Source organism: Pseudorasbora parva, chromosome 19 (genome assembly GCF_024679245.1).
Source record: "Pseudorasbora parva isolate DD20220531a chromosome 19, ASM2467924v1, whole genome shotgun sequence".
Lineage (NCBI taxonomy): Eukaryota > Metazoa > Chordata > Actinopteri > Cypriniformes > Gobionidae > Pseudorasbora > Pseudorasbora parva.
In genome coordinates, this window is record NC_090190.1 from 36,360,674 (window position 1) to 36,378,241 (window position 17,568).

At 36.5% G+C, this 17,568-nt stretch overlaps 2 protein-coding genes across 5 annotated transcripts in view; one reads left to right on the plus strand and one right to left on the minus strand.

Moving 5' to 3' along the window:
* The window catches only part of si:dkeyp-113d7.10 (zinc finger and SCAN domain-containing protein 16), a 97,889-nt gene that overhangs the window by 71,397 nt on the left and 8,924 nt on the right, over nt 1-17,568 (minus strand). The window lies entirely within an intron of this gene.
* Nucleotides 1-17,568, plus strand: part of stx1b (syntaxin 1B) — a 51,513-nt gene that overhangs the window by 28,224 nt on the left and 5,721 nt on the right. Inside the window, exons 4-9 of the mRNA XM_067426191.1 lie at nt 7,417-7,491; nt 10,709-10,782; nt 12,683-12,791; nt 13,044-13,117; nt 14,278-14,415; nt 15,300-15,410. Of these exons, the coding sequence (XP_067282292.1) occupies nt 7,417-7,491; nt 10,709-10,782; nt 12,683-12,791; nt 13,044-13,117; nt 14,278-14,415; nt 15,300-15,410 (581 nt within the window). The remainder of the gene's footprint in view (nt 1-7,416; nt 7,492-10,708; nt 10,783-12,682; nt 12,792-13,043; nt 13,118-14,277; nt 14,416-15,299; nt 15,411-17,568) is intronic.

Consider the following 17,568-nt stretch of genomic DNA (forward strand, 5'->3'; position numbering starts at 1 on the left):
AGTCGTTCCAGTATTGTCTGTGACTAATGTGTGAGGTCATTCTGACAGAGCAGCTCTTTAGTGAATGTGCAGTAAGCCAACTGTCAAATCATTGAGATTACAACATTATCTAATGAAAACAAAATGCCTTTGTTGAATCTGGTATCTTTCAGGTACTCAAATATTGCTTTAAATTAACATTAAATAGAAAATAGACCATTTTTGAGTGTGAAGTGTGTTTGTTTTTAACAAGAGACAACCATGTTTATTCATATAGGCAAGTTTTCTGAAAAGCAAGTAAAAGTCATTATTTTTCCAATTCCTAATGGTGGCACTAGCTGTGCAAACACATACATACTTCAACTTCAGGTTAAATTTATAAAATAGATTTGTGGTTATTTGCTTACAAAAAGCACCATAGTACTTTCATGTTTGTTTTTTTGACATGTACCGTTTAAGATGGAAGTAAACTGTGAAATGGAGCCACTGTGAGTGCAATATTGTTTATTATACAACAGTTTAAGAAGGTAATATTGACTAACTTACATTATAGACACAATATCTTTTTTGTGTGTGTGCCAAAGACAAAGACTAACACACAGTAGTGGTGTTTTGTGGTTATTGTGCTATTGAACAAATGAACAAATGAATGAATGAATCCTGAATGAATCACTGAATTTTTAAACAAATCATTTGAGTGAATGATTTAATGAACCACGCAAAAAGACACTTGTCAGTTCACAAAACTTCTGAGTGAATGGTTCTGTGATTCTCTTCTTTTCACCAATTGGGGTAAACATGTAACCTGCAAAACGAGTTACAGAAAAATCTGTCAATGTATAAAATACAATGTAGATTCAACTTTAAAAAGTAAGCTTTCATGCTGCCTTAACTTTTTTAATTTAGTCAACTTGAAATGTGGGCTTGTATTAAATGAAAACTTGGATATTTGAGTTATCCCAACAAGTTAAATCCATGAAGGTTATTGTGGCTTATCTATGCATTTCGCTATATTTTAACATGTATTGCTTGGCTCTATTTACTTCCATTTTAAGTACTTTACTTGTCTGGCTATCACCAGATCAAGCTCAATGTTTTAAAACTGAACATTGGCCTGGGGAATCTGCTCTGTATTTCCTACTGCACAAGAGGCGTGATCAATAGTCATAGTTTAAATGACTCTGTAGCAATGGGATAGTCCTTCAACCAATCAGACAAACGATCCACCGCTTCTCTATCTGTCATCATGTTAAACCCACCAATAGCACACCAAGTGGATAAGCCGGACTGTGATTGGTCCCCGCAAATGTGTAATGGAGGAAGGATAGAAAAACGTACAGGCTCAGCCCAGCCTGAGCTGCAGGTCAAAATCAAATCGCCTGCAGATCGGGCTGGGTTTACCTAGTTCAGTACTTTACTGTAACTTCAAATTTTTCTAAATGCTTTTCTCTTGTAACTGACATTATGCCACAAATGCCGTTGAGACATCTTATTGAACACAATGAACACAAAACGCAAAAGTGCCCTTTGAAGCTGCGTAGCTTAGTTCAAACAATCCACAGCATATGAATGACTCAGCTGCTATAGATGAATCTTTAATAGATGACGTCTCACTGTGTCTTTTGGTGCAGTTTTGTACATTTGACTGCATGTGATTCACTTTGGTTTCAATGCATGGTTTCTTTGTTTCTGTTAAGTTGTTGCATGCATGTATAAGAACGTCATTTTCTTTTCTTTTTCCTGTTCTCTTTTCTTTTGCTTCCCCCACCCATCTGTTTTTACCATGCTGCATGAAGGATGAAGAGAACCCATGGAAGTTGAGTGTCTGTCTCGATATCTGTGTCAGTGTGAACCAGAAACCCGAGGAGAGGTGGAGAACATATTTAATAAACTCATTCTTAAAGGAATAGTGCACTCAAAATGAAAATGTTGTTATTATTTTTTACTTGTTCAAAGATGTGAGGGTGATTTATACTGTAATGTTTCAAAAATGACTTAAAATAATCATTTTAGTAGTAATACGGACTATTATACTGTTTTTTTGTACTTTTTTAGTTGTGTAAATCACCATCACCTGTTATTTATGGAAAAGGATGCTCAGACATTCTGCTTAAGATCGACTTTTGTTTTGAGTTTCGCAAAATTATACAGGGCCAGGGACATGGGAATGAGTATATGACATTATAAAATATTAATTCATTGCTTTAAATGTCTAACTTAAGTGGTTCTCCTTGTATTATTCTCCTTTAGTTTCAGTAGTGTTTGGTGTGTTTTGATTGTTATTATGCTTGTAATGTTATACATACTGCATAACATGTATATTATAGACCCAATTCCTATTTCTCTTCCTTACAGCAGAAGCCTAGGAATTCAGTCACAGGAATACATACAAAAATAGAAAGACAGACACCGCCATTTTTCATTTAGCAGATGCCTTTTATCCAAAATATCCTACTCAGAATATGATCTTAGTCACTGGCAAGTTCATGGGTCACGTCAAAATGGGATCAAGATAACTTTTGTGTGCTTAGATGTTTAACCAAGACTGTAATACCATCCCCCTCGCCCTCAAGTGATACAGTGTTATTGTGATCTCAGTAACATTTCTGGGTCAGTGCTCCTAGAAGCTAATCCACAACATCAATGTTAGCAGCCCAAGTTCTCCATTAATACACCCCCACCGCAAAACCCAAGCATTTCATGGATTTTTTATTACCCTTTTACTGAGGTCACCTAACTTTTACATTACATTCTTGTGTATGTGCTACTGTACAAAAGCTTGTGCAATGCTTGTGAGAAAGCCAGCTCGCTAAAACATTAGTGAATCTAATTCTGAATTTTTTGTAAATTCTGCAAATGTGACCTTGAGCAAAAATGTTATCCTATGTGGGCTCTACGGGTGACTAATGGTTTACCTCTTTGCCCTAGTTAATTAATTCACCCAATCAGCTTAAATGACTAAATTAGCCATCAGAATTATAGCACATAATGAACTCCTGCCCCCAAAGGTTCTCCATGTTGCCCTGCAGGTGAGTGACGTTAGCAAGTAAAATGAGCTGTGCGTAGTTCACTTAGCTGAAGGGTGATAAATTGGAAGGTTAGCATTTTTTATACTGCCAATCCTTGGGTGTTGAGATATTTTTTGTGATCTGGATGGATTTTATTGCATGTTCAGTATTCTGATAGAAACATAAAAGCATTGCTATAAGTTCTCATTTATTTGTTGGAATGTTTTGCTAAATGCATTTTGCAGTAGGCGTTGATATGTGGCCAAAAATAACAACAACACAAAAAAACCTGCAGAAATTACATAATCTTTATTCTTTAAAGTAGACATCAACAAACACCATATGCTACAGAGAATTTAGGTTCATGTAGTTCATCTATCCATCATCTATCTATCATAAATCATAGTAAATTAATTTAGATGAACATTAGCTGATAAAAGATCATAAATCAGTCATTAATAGGCAGAGCCAGACTTGTAGAGCCAAAATGTTTTTTTTTTTTTAATATTTTCTACATTTCTGAGAATTTGTGAAAATATTTGATAAACAAACATGCAGGAGTAGATTTTGTAGAACTTTATGAATGAAAATATTGCAGGAATCCTAAATGTCATGGTTCTGCAACAGGTCTCCTTTAGCAAATACAACTGTGAGCCAATACAAATAAAATCAAATTCAAGAGCTATTAAAGTGCTGGTTAGATGTCATGTTAAACAGTGGGTGTGACAAGAAACATTCTTGTTGGTCAAATCGATCTCTCGACCACATGAGCAAAAAAAAAAAGAAAGAAAAAAAAGAAAGAAAAAAAGCTGACATGAGACAATGGGTTGTTTAGAACAGGAAAGTGCAGGAGCGCATTTAGCTGTCTGTAAGGACAACAATAGTGTAGCGGTGTGCAAATATTGTGATGCAAACTCAGTGACAGGAGATACATTACACTTTTGTTTAATCGATGGACAGGGGAACTGGCCACACCCTGACTACAGCACTTTAATGGACACGAGTGACTAAACAGATCATTTGTTTTACAGGACAGACTTGCTTTTTTAAGTGCTTTTTACACTGTTTGTAGACTGTCTTTCATACTTTTTGTTTAAAAATTTTTTTTTTATTATAAAAAGGTGCATGGTACATCTACCAACATTTATGAATAACTTTCCAATTATTTTATATTTATTTTTAATTCATTTAATTAATTATTTTCTATTCTTTCAAAGATTAGGGAATTTTGTTTCAATGCCAATGTTCAGATTGTTCTAAATGCTTGAAAATTCCCTTTTCCACATACAAATATATACAAATAAAAATCCACCAAACTGAATTTGGTCAATCCAACATGCTAATCAAAATAACACTCAATTGCCAAAAGCTAACCACATTTTAACTTAACTAAAGAGATTTAATATAAGATTTAATATATTGAAGAAAATAGAGAAATTCTGGCAAATTGAACCTTTCAAACCTCCTAAAATTTATGACAAAGTAATTACAGACACACAATTAAAAAAGCCATTATGATATATCCTTTAAAAGCTTAAAAAAAGTAATCATAATTGAACAATCACCTGTATATAACGTCAATCAAAGTGATGAATTACTTTTCACAAGGTATAGACATATAATTTATCACCCTTCTTCTGCCCACCGCCTACCGCCCACCGTCCATCCCCTGAAAGTGATCAGCAGGAGTCACAATATTGATGGCCTGGAGGAGTTGCTGGAAAAATTTGAAGTGTGGGGATTGTATAAATTCTCAGCCCGGATTATTAAACCCCATTTAGTGATAAGTTGTGTGTGTGTATATATATATAAACCTGCACTTTCTTCAATAAACCCGGTTATATCATTATTCGGGGTAATTCCACCGAGATTAATATTGGAAAAGCTGTAGTAATCAGTAATCAGCTATTTTCTGTTCCTGCTCACGTTTAAGTGCTGCCATGTCAAATAGCCTAGATAACTTTATTCATTAAACCAGTGTTTCCCAACCTTTTTTCAGTCATGGCGCCCTTTGAAAATGTTCTAAATTTTGTGGCACACCCTCGCATACGTTACGGTAGGGGTGTAATGGTACAGATTGCTCACGATTCGGTTTGTATCAAGGTTTTAGGTTCACAGTTTCAGGTTGACGGTTGTATGGTTTGGTATTTGCTATGTTCATGGACAGCAGCACAAATAATTACTATTGAGCAAAGATACTACTAATAAAATAATGCTTTTCGGGCTTTTCAGGTAGGTCTAACATTAGTTTTTAGGTAAATAAATTGAAGTAATCAAATGAAAAATTACTGCATATTTAACTGTTTAAATTAAATATTAATCCTTATTAAACTTACAAAAGCTATTCAATCCAGTGAGTGATTCCTTATCTTCTTTGACATTAAACAGACAGCAGTAAAGGCTACTGCTCCTTTAAGACCCAGGGGTATCGCTTTCTCGACTGTACTGTATGTTAACATAAGGCATATTCAGTTTACACGGATAGACCGTTTTGCCCATTTCTTTTATTATTATCGCTGTTGTAATGTATCACCGAGGAGCAAGCACGTGTATCCATCGTCAGAAACATACATAATGCATTATTTTCAAGTTACAACCCATATTAAAGATGCGCCATCAGATGTGATATGAACCGCGATGCAAGTGCGTGCTGAAACCTTTTAAGCGGCACCCAGCGCACCCCGGTTGGGAAACATTGCATTAATCTGACGCACCACCATCCACAACATGTTTTATATTGACACATAGCAGGCCGAATATGACTTTAAATTAAGATGGTTATTATTGGCACAATGTTGAGCTACAAAACAAAGAAAATATTACAATATTGGCGATGACACGAAAATATTTCCACAGACATCTGAACCCGGCATAAATCGAGATTACCTGATTGCCGCTCCTGCTGATTGATATTAATGTCTTCTTCCTAATGGTAAAAAAAAAAGAAGTTCCTGAACCAAATAACATACGAATCAGCTGGTGTTCTTGCGCTGAAAACCCCCTGAGATAATTAAAATCGATGTTTAGGGAGCCCGCATCCGGTATTTTTTCTGTGCAAAAGTATAAAGTGTAGTGTCAATAAAATCCCTAATTTCAGTATTTATAATGTTATGAATTAAAAATTGAGTATTGTATCTTAAATCCCTTGGTATAATTTATCCTTTACAGCAAGAAACACAAATTACCTATTTTCGTCATTTTTATGGCTATGGCACTTTGACGATCCTTATCTCATAATTAAATTTTGCGACTTTAGCCGGGGTTTCACAGACAGGGGTCACATTTATATATATTGGCATGGGGCATAGAATACATATGCTTGATTTTGGCAGATCTGCTACGCTGCTGAGGAAATACAAGACTTTGTTTTGCTTAGTTAAAATAACATACAGGTGGATATGCTGCTGCAAGAATATATTAAAACCCCCATATGATCTCTACAGGAGGCACTGGGGAGGAGGAGGGGTAAACAGATATTTTCCTACTCGTGCAGCTCCATCGCAGGCTTGCGTACGAAATATAGTCATGTGGATTAGGAAGTATGTCTGATTAGCTAATGCCACGGCGTTAGAAGGAACCAATTAGATCTCGGTTGGAATCACAACTGAACTGTGTAAATGTTATGCATAATACATAAGTACATATTTAATTACAAAATTTGAGACAAAATCTCAGACAGAAATCTCAGATATTAGGATAAATATTTCAGTATGAATTTGCAAGTGCATTATTTATCTTAAATGCACATAAATAATCCCTAGTGATAAAGTGATATTGGCATTAATACTTGTAGTGGAAGAAATGTCATGGTCATCAAACTCTCATGGCTGGAGAAAAGAGAGAAAGCAGCGAGGGATTGGATTAGTCAGAGGAAAGGAGAGTGTGTAGGTGGGAGTTGAAAAGGCTGAGGTGGTGTCCAGGGAGTGAATGGCACTGCAGTAACTATCAATCAACATATGACTGCAGCCTGCAGTCTATATACACATATCCACCGTTTAACCAGAGAGTGCTCATTTTTCTCTTTAAAGAACAAGAACATTATATGGCCCGAGATATTTTCAAAGGTTAAAGTCTTAAAAACTAATATACAGTGCACTGCAAAAATTTAAAATCTGGATTTTGGTCATGTTCTTCAGTAAAAAAAAAAAAAAAAAAAGCATCCATCTATCTATCTATCTATCTATCTATCTATCTATCTATCTATCTATCTATCTATCTATCTATCTATCTATCTATCTATTTATCTATCTATCTATCTATCTATCTATCTATCTATCTATCTATCTATCTATCTATCTATCTGCACTGTTGTCACATGCCTATATACATTTATATAAAATGCAACCAGTGCTCATTAACATTGAAAACTCAACCTTATATGCATTTAAACAACTTCTCTTTTGTATTCCCTTGTGTTTTTACTCTGCAGAGACCAAGCAGGAGTTGGAGGACCTCACAGCTGACATTAAGAAGACAGCCAATAAAGTGCGCTCTAAGTTAAAAGGTACAAAAACCAGAAATGTATCTAGAACTTCATTGCCAATTTTATATTTCTGTATTTTCTGTAACAAAATTATGTAAAACATTAAAAATGAATAGCCTGCTCTGTATGAAACAAACAAATGTTCTTGAATTAAGCATGAGAAAATGAAGACAATTTCAGGTATATTTGCAAGTATACATAAGGTTTAGTCTTCTAAAAGTTCATAATACCTTCATCCTCACGTAGGCAAAGCTAATTAGGACTCAAACTTTGACTCAAAAGGCAGCCACCGCGAAGGGAGAACAAGTAGAAGTTTGGACTAATCTCATTTGAAGTGTTCTCCTGAAGTTGCGCAGGAAAAGACAACACTATAAGAACAATGCAGGAGAGAACACTTTATATACACTGATCAGGCATTACAGATCAGGGTATGACCACCTTCATAATATTGTGTTGGTCCCCCTTTTTGCTGCCAAAACAGCCCTGATCTGTCGAGACATGGACTCCACTAGACCCTTGAAGGTGTACTGTGGTATCTGGCACCAAGATGTTAGCAGCAGATCCTTTAAGTCCTGTAAGTTGTGAGGTGGGGCCTCCATGGATCGGACTTGTTTGTTCAGCACATACCACAGATGTCCGATTAGATTGAGATCTGGGGAATTTGGAGGCCAAGTCAACTCCTCAAAGTCGTGCTCAAACCATTTCTGAACAATTTTTGCTTTGTGGATCATTTGCTGGGCGCATTATCTTGTTGAAAGAGGCTAGCTGTGAGAATATAATTTCCAATGAAAGGGTGCACATGGTCTGCAACAATGCTTAGGTAGGTGGTGCGTGTCAAAGTAACATCCACATGAATGGCAGAACCCAAGGTTTCCCAGCAGAACATTTCCCAAAGCATCACACTGCGTCCGCCGGCTTGCCTTTTTCCCATAGTGCATCCTGGTGCCATGTGGTCCCTGTAAGTGACGCACAGTATATGGCAATCCACGTGATGTAAAAGAAAATGTGATTCATCAGACCAGGCTACTTTTTTACATTGCTCCGTGGTCCACGTTTGATGCTCACGTGCCCACTGTTGGTGCTTTCAGCGGTGGACAGGGGTCAGCATGGGCACCCTGACTGGTCTGCGATTATGCAGCCCCAGAAGCAGGGCCCTATTATTTCCGCGATCACGGAATCGCGGACAGAATTGCGGAATCTGCATATTAACACGGAATCTAGTGTTAATGCAGAATTTCCCAGTATTTTACATATTTGTAATGAAATTCTGTTTTGTGTGGGAGGAGAGCGTATGTCTGGGGAAAATGCAGACCGGGGGAAGCATATCTTCGCGACACAATCCCTCCCATCATTTCAGCTCGCCCTTCAAAACAATGAAAGTATGGCGAAGTTGGTCTCCACGGCTCTAGCAGAGGCTTTCGTCAGCGAAAAAGTTAAGAAACTCGACGCTAACGCCGGTTTCACACGGCACGGTTCAGTGCAGAAGCTTTGCATATGGAGAGCAGGAGCCGCGCGCCCGTTGTGCTTTTTACACAGGCAGCATTGGTCGCGAGCAGCTGAACCGCAGCTTGTGTAACGTTATTGCAAATACAGACAAATATTCCATTCTGTCAGATTTTCCGGTGGTCTGCTCGACCCCTGTCATTCTCGTGCTTTGATTTATGATAGGCACATTAGGCAGCCTTTCTGCTGCAAATGCGACCGTTTTCCCCTCTGTTCCAAACATAACTTGTGCATAAAACATGCTGTATATGGGTAGTTTACATGATAAAAGTAACCTTAAAGTTAAGATAAGCATCTAGTTTTAATTATTTAAAGGAGCCTTTGAAGTTGGGGGGAAAAAATTCCAGCAGTGTTGTTTTCGTGTATTTTATTTTTATTTTTCACAGCTCATATCATAATGGTGACAGTTAAACACACAGAACAATTCACTAGCCTACATGATTTCATGGTGAAATGTGTTATTTTTTTCATGTTAATTTTCAGCTTTAAATGTTTTACTTAATAGTACTGTATGTAAAAGATGATTCTTTTGAATTTTTTTTAGTTCTTTTTGAATTTTTTTACTTGAAAGAAAAAGCTAATGGAGCACTTTCATTTTAACTCATATAAACTAATATAATGTTTTACCAGAAAATTTAAAGCTCATAACCATTAATATTTGAAGTACTTGAAGTGCAGTGTTACGTTGGATCATGCAGTCTTTGTCCTAAAAGGTAAATGTGATGTTTGTTACCGCAATAAATTTAAGATCATTCCTATTTTTTGTTTTATGTTCTATAATATTAACATTAAAAGCACATTCTTTTTTGACTAAAATAACAGTAAAGGGTAAAAAAAACGAAATTCCCACAAATTAAAACGGAAAAAACGGAATCTGCAAAAATTAAAACGGAAAAAACGGAATTTGCAAAAATTAAAACGGAAAAAACGGAATCTGCAAAAACTAAAATGGAAAAAACGGAATTTGGGAAAAAATAAAACAGATTTTATAGGGCCCTACAGAAGCAACAAACTGTGATGTGCTGTGTATTCTGACCCCTTTGTTTCAGAACCAGGATTAACTTCTTAAACAATTTGAGCTACAGTAGCATGTCCCGCCCATGATCCATGTCGCCGCTTCACCACTGTTCCTTCCTTGGACCACTTTTAAATACTGACCCCTGCAGATCGGGAACACCCCACAAGAGCTGCAGTTTTGGAGATGCTCTGACCTAGTCTACTAGCCATCATAAGCCCTTATCAAACTCACCCAAATCCTTACGCTTGCCCATGTTTCCTGCTTCTTATCAACATATATCTAATTTTATTTTGCTAATGGTCATTATGATAGCAACTTCATCTACATTCTTCTTGATGTAGCCAGTGGGGCACCCAGCTCCATTAGAACTGAATGGAGTGTAAATCCCATTGTCTCCTGAAGTGGACAGTGAGATCTATTGTCCTTCTGAGATTAAGGGACTTGTTATTACTCTGGGACCACTTTGTCTGACACCTAGTGACTGTGTATGCACTTTCATTGTTGCAGTTCAGTCTGCCAATTACTTTTTCATAGTTGCTATTCCACCTCAGTAACTGTTGTAACCAGGTAACCAGGGCGAAACAGCTGCTATATGAAATGTCAATCATTAGTATATGATGAAGAGGCAATATTTCTCATGCTCACTGCATAACTTTGGTTTAGCACTAACTGTTTTACTGAAATTTATTATATTCAGTTTATGTCTCCATTCCACAGCAATCGAACAAAGTATCGAGCAAGAGGAGGGGTTGAACAGATCATCTGCAGATTTGCGGATCCGCAAGACACAGGTATGAAAATAATGAGACATACCATTGTAATAATCAAAATACTTGTCAAAATTATTTAAAATCTTTATTCTCCTAACAATAATTGTCAATCTATTCAGTCAAATCACTGTAATGTGTAAAATACTTATTCCAAAAGAGTCGAGGAACTTGACAAGGAAGAACTTAGTTTTGTTTTCCATTGTCAAAAACATCACAACTTCTTCATTATTATATTCAATATTCAATTAATAAATCTTTAAATAAAACATCTTACAATATTAATTTTACTATTTAACATTTTTTGTTACAAGCCATTTTTTCACTGATTTCAGATTGGTGTTATGAATAATGTCCTTAAAGTTCCACATGTGCATGGTTAAAAATGCATGAGTTGTGTCTTTCACTTGGGAATAATAAAAGTACTCAGGGGATATCTCAAAAGACTTTCAAAGCTTTTTTAAAAATAAATAAATAAAATAGTTTCACTAAAATAGAAGCAATATTCAGGAAGATGGTAACAAATCTGACCTTCAGGGTGTCCAGCGTGCAGGGCCGGCTCTAGCTCTTTGGTTGCCCTAGGCGAGATGGAGTTTTGCGCCCCCCACCCCTCCCCACCCCACTCACTTTTATCGTCTCTATACTAATTCAGCACGTCTGTTTTTCTAGGCCTACCCCTAACCGAGAAGCACTTATTATTAAACACGTTTGACGCTTTATTTCCACTTTTCAAACATTTTCTCACTTTTTATTGAAAATAAATGCCTTTCCGATCTGGTATGTGATGGGAATAGAGCGGGTTGGCAAAACGCAGGATCGAACCTCTGATCGATCTGCATCAAAACTTGCTGCCATGCGTCTTACCACTACACTACAGCCACTGAAAAGAATTAGGTGAACACAGCATATTTGTGTTTAATGTAAATAATATGGCATCTATCGTTAGGCTGCTCCAGTAAAAAAAAAAAAAAAAAAAAAAAAACGAGAGGCCGTATTTATTTTCTTCCGACGCCCACGTAGAGAGTGTTTGTACTTTTCATAAATAACATGAATACCGTACGTTATCCATATTCATAACGAACTGGACTTTTGATATTTAATGACATCCATTTAGGTTATTGTAGATTATTGTCAGTGAAGTTATGTTTGCAATACGTATAGTAATTATGTAGAAAACTAGCAAGTGATAGCTTGACAATATTAATAATATTTATAAAATAAATATTAGTTGATAAGATTGATACTAAGTAATTTTATTTTGTTTGACAACTTATTGGCTGAGATAAGAAGACTAACCTCTATACTGGGCTTTCTTTCGATTTTCTTCCTTTCTTTTTTTCTCTTTTTCCATCCCTGTGCATCCGCGGGTTTAGACGCCTCACTTTTGATGAACGCGCAAGATGAGCACTTGCCTGACCTAACGCCTGAACCAATAATCAATAATCACCATCAATTCAATCTAATAATCAGGTTGATAAGTAATTAAACGTGTGGCTGAGGGGGCGCCCTATGATGATCATGTTTAATGAACATTATGTTGTATTTCGCTTGTTCCGATTCTATGCTTAATGGGAAGTAATGGGCGGCACTAGAGCGCGCTCGCGCCCCTAACACAATTGTCGCCCTAGGCGACCGCCTAGCTCGCCTATAGCAAACGCCGGCCCTGCCAGCGTGCTCAAAGACTGACATACTTCCTGTGACCTCTGCCCTCCCACTGAGGAGCTCTGTCAAACACCCTCATTGGCGCCATCTGCTGTTCAGAAACACAATGTGTGCAGTAATCTCTTAAACTGCAGCAAAAGCAGGGGCCGATTTCACAACAATCACACTTGGCCCTCAATATTATTATCCTGAGCTGCTTACTGTCACTGAGCATATTCACATCCTGATGTGCAACCTCCACATCTCTATCTTTATCCCACAGCATTCCACGCTGTCACGCAAGTTTGTGGAGGTAATGACGGAGTACAACACTACGCAGTCCAAATACAGGGACCGCTGCAAGGACCGCATTCAGAGACAACTGGAAATTAGTGAGTTCTGCTAGCATGCACAAAGATACACCCCCACGCAAAAGCTGAGAAGCATCCTCCACATGAGTGGAGTGCAGTTTCATTTTAACTACAAATCTTACTAACTTAAGCTATAAACTATTTATTAAAGCTATGCAACAAGTTACAGGATAAAAACCATGACCTGTGTATCACATTCTATCAGCTGATCTAATACGGGAATACCCAGTATGCACCATAATGATACCATGTACTTCTAATATCTTTAATTAGCTGGCAGAACAACTACCAATGAGGAGCTGGAAGACATGTTGGAGAGTGGGAAACTTGCCATCTTCACTGATGATGTAAGTTTAATAGCTGGCAATCAATGACAAACAAATTTTACTTGGTTTCCATGAAAGGAAAGGTCGTCATTTCAGGTCAAATTTAAACACTTCTGCTTTAAAAATTTAATTTCACTAAGGTTCAGTCACAAATAGTTTCCCTTATGGTACTCTTCTGAGCGTACACTTTTGCCACATTAACTGTTGGGTAATAGTCCACTGTAAAGTGGGCTTCGCAAAAGTCCTAAAGGTGCTTGCCTTCTGAAAACACAAACGGTAAATGGGACACCCTACAGCAGTGGGATACATAAGGACCAGGGTGGCACTGACACACTCAGATTGATGGCTGTTCCACCCAATCGAATGAGACATTTTTTAACAGAAAAAAAATCATTCATGCGTACATGACAATGACGCGTCAAAATACATGAATTTAGCGGATGTCACTGCCGAAACTCTGCAGCATGTATGTGGCCGCTTGCCAAGCAAGAAAAACAAAAGTTTGTCACATTCTGAACTGATTATATATCACATTTTAAGCGTGCAAAGAGCAGTCCCTTAAAGCGGTCACTCTTAGTTCATCACGATTATGCGATCTCACAAAGTTCTGTTATAATCAATGAAGCACTCTACACTGCACAATAATGAATCTCTCATTTACATAATGTTCGCCACACTTTTTGTTTCTTATAATGATGGAATTGTGAACGTGCAAAAATCCACACTGGACAAAAACTCTGGCTTTGACCTTTGAGCGGATTCGGACATAATCTGTTTGGCCATTGCATCAACAGATATATCTATGATTGGCCGCATTGCTCAGCACTGCCCAAACATGTTGTAAATAGAAACCCAATACACTCTTCCATAGTGCAAACTCAAATATGCACTGGACCATTTGCCAAATCGCCAATATGCTATATGTAGAAAACTTATCCTAGTCCAGCAGTTATGGGCAGCAAATTTCTGGCCTCGCCACTGCTCTATTCATACACTTCAAGTGTGCTATTTGGGACAAGAACTATTAATTTAATGTTTTACATGAAATCATATTCAAATATTTCATAATTTGTTGACTATTTCATCCAATCTATGTGCAAAAAATATGTGAAAATCTATGTTTAATAATAGAAATTTGACCTGCTGATATGAACTTTTTCCTCTTATTCTCTATTTAACAGATCAAAATGGACTCCCAGATGACCAAGCAGGCACTAAATGAGATTGAGACCCGACACACTGAGATCATTAAGTTGGAGAACAGCATCCGTGAGCTGCACGACATGTTTGTGGACATGGCCATGCTGGTCGAGAGTCAGGTACAGCCAACATATTTGTTAACCCTCATGTCATTCCAAACCTGTATGCAGTGTCATTTAAGTATTATTTATATACTATTTTATTTATATTGTATTTATGTCAGTTATTTGCCAAGGCATTATTTAGAATTTTCATTATTGTTTTCCATCTAATATTTATATTTTTTTCAATTTTATTTCAGTTCACGAGTTCACACTTACATATAATTATATAGAGTATATATTTAAATAAGTATTTGGCATGCTGTCCGGGCAGAGGGATTCAAGCTCGAACTTGGCCCGAACCCAGAGTATATATGGGTGTATGTATGTATATATATATATATATATATATATATATATACACATACACACCTCTTTGTTGACTAGCTGAGTGCTCTCCACCTGTGTTAGTTATCTGAAAGCCCTCCTCCTGAATCTTTGTTAATAAACATCATTTAAGAAAAACTATTTTTAATAGTATACAATTCATAATGGCCACATCTATCAGGCTTGGCCAGCCACGGATACAACTAGACTTAAAAAGTTTTGTGCTCCATTGTGATGCTTACTTTACAATGTAATTCACAGACAGCAATTTATATATTTCCACACAACCAATGACAGTGGAAATTATTCCGACATTGCTATAGAAGGCCATCATGTTAAGATACAAGGATAGCCCCCATGGATCAACCTGGGGCTAAGGGCCTTTGCTCAAGGGAAAAGAGGTGAACTCAGTCATCTACACTTGCTGGGTTTGAAAAGGCTGCATAAAGCATTTAAGAAAATCTTAACTTTCAAGTCTTTGCATTTGATACAGCGATTGTCATGTGTGTGTGTGTATATATGTGGATATTGTGAAGAGGTTGTTTGTTTGATGTGCCTATTTTTGTCATTCACAGGGAGAAATGATTGACAGAATTGAGTATAACGTGGAACACTCTGTGGACTATGTAGAGAGAGCAGTTTCTGACACCAAGAAGGCTGTCAAATACCAGAGTCAGGCACGCAAGGTAAAACACTATCAGCTGTTACACCTGACGTCTTTCAGTATTATGCCCTTTGTGTACAATGATTTGTGCTTTCTAGAGAACATAGACTCAGTCCTTAGTTGTCATGTATAAAAACGAGCAATAGAAGAGCATTTTGAAATTACTCCTAAACTACTTAAAGCATCTGAAAAAACAACCCATATATCTCTCCTCTGGCACTCATTGGTTCTTCAACAGATGCTGTCTTCTCTCAGCTTTTTTGCTACTGTGTTTGCTGGCTAACGTCCATTGCAGTGGTCTATAGGCCACAGACTCTTGGTGATATGCCACCTACTTCTATACTTTCTGATGAGTCAAATTGCAGATCTGGTGAAACATAATCTTTACATTTATTCACTTAGAGGAGCTTCAGAAATGTTAGAATTATATTGTCAGTGATTGATTGATTTAGTTATTTTCAGCTAATAATCCAATCAATTAAGGATAGTAATTAAATAAATTATGAAATCATTCAGATTAAACCAAGCACATTGCCCATTTCAATAATAATAAAATAGTGAAACTTCTAAGATGTTGAAAATCTAAGTGGTCGCAAATCCCCGGCCAGCGACTGAAGGATAAATTTGATTGAGTAAGAGCAAGTGAAAACGTTTTTATACATTTTTTAATACTGTTTCGACCAATTAAAGTATGATGCAGTATCACTTCTAATTTTTCAGCAATGTTAAGAAGAGTAGGTCAGATTTTCTGTATATACTGTAAATTCCAGGTTCTAAGCTTTAAAAATGGACACTTTTTTGTGTAAGTCAAGCGAGTAGTTACTAGGGATGCAACAATACAGTTAGTCCACGGTTCAATACATACCTCGGTTTTTAACCACGGTTTTTGGTTCGGTTCTGATGGCTTGTCGCATTATAGTTTTTTTCTATTATATTCTTAAGCGACAGGAACAGCAAAAGGTTAAGGAGAAAAATTACTTTTTTATTGCAATACTCTTTCTTTATTTAATTTTACAAGAATTTAATAACCTTACTTAAACTTAAAACTTTACTCTAAAAAAAAACATACACATTCCTAGTGTATTGTATAATATAAAAAAATACATATAAAGATTTACACTGGCAGCTCAGAGCTGTTCAGCAGCATTTAAGTGTGAAATTGAATGTCAAATGCAGTGAGTTTTACAGTGAGTTTTACAGTTAGTTTTTCAGTCAAATGCAGTGAGTTTTACTTTCACTTTAGGCATAACCGACCGTGTTTATGTAAACCTTGTGTGTATTTGACAGTATTACCCGGTAAGACGATTACTTATTCCAGTAATCACGTGTTTGACAGGCTGTTGGTGCACGCACTCAGAAAAGCACACGTTAAAACCATGCATAAACACGTGAATTAAATGTTTAACCGGCAAGGCTTTAAAACGCATGCAAATATGAACTTTTGTGATTGTGAATAACTATAATCTTCCGTTGTGAGGATAACTCTACCACTAACATGTGATGTGGCATGTTCAGTATATTGGGATGGAGGCAAATTATAGAATTTGTAGGAAAATAAGTAATAAAATGTAAAGCCAAAAAAAAAAACGCAATTCACAAGCGCATATTTAACTGTGAATGCCATACCGAACAGTTCAATATTATATTGAGAATTTTGGCATCCCTAGTAGTAATTTATTATATTTTGAGTGAGCTTTTGTGTATTGGTATCGCTTATTTTAGGCCCCAAATTGGTGTTTAAAATAAACAAAAAATAAATAAACAAAGATTGCTTGGTCTTGTCAGTCAGTTGATCACCAGAAAAAGCTGAAAAGTAAATGCATATTTGCTTCAAAGTTGTCACACCAAGCAACAGCTTTTCCATTTAGTTATTTCAGTTTGGCATTAGTCCCTTGGCACAATAAAATATTCAAAGCTTCCCTTTATGACATTATCACATCAGTACACGTTTCCTTTGGAGATTCCAAAGTTTAGAATGATGTTAATACTGTATTTAGCACTGTATCTAATCACCACCTTCTCAAATGCAGTCAATGTTTAAAACATTCAGTATTCAAAGGGCCCGTGTCCCAGAGTGGGTCCTTTCATCAATAATTGAATTAACTTTTAATTAATTTAATGATTTACTTTGGTAATGGTTTAATTGTTCATGGTTTCATTTAATGATTTAAAGTGTGGTT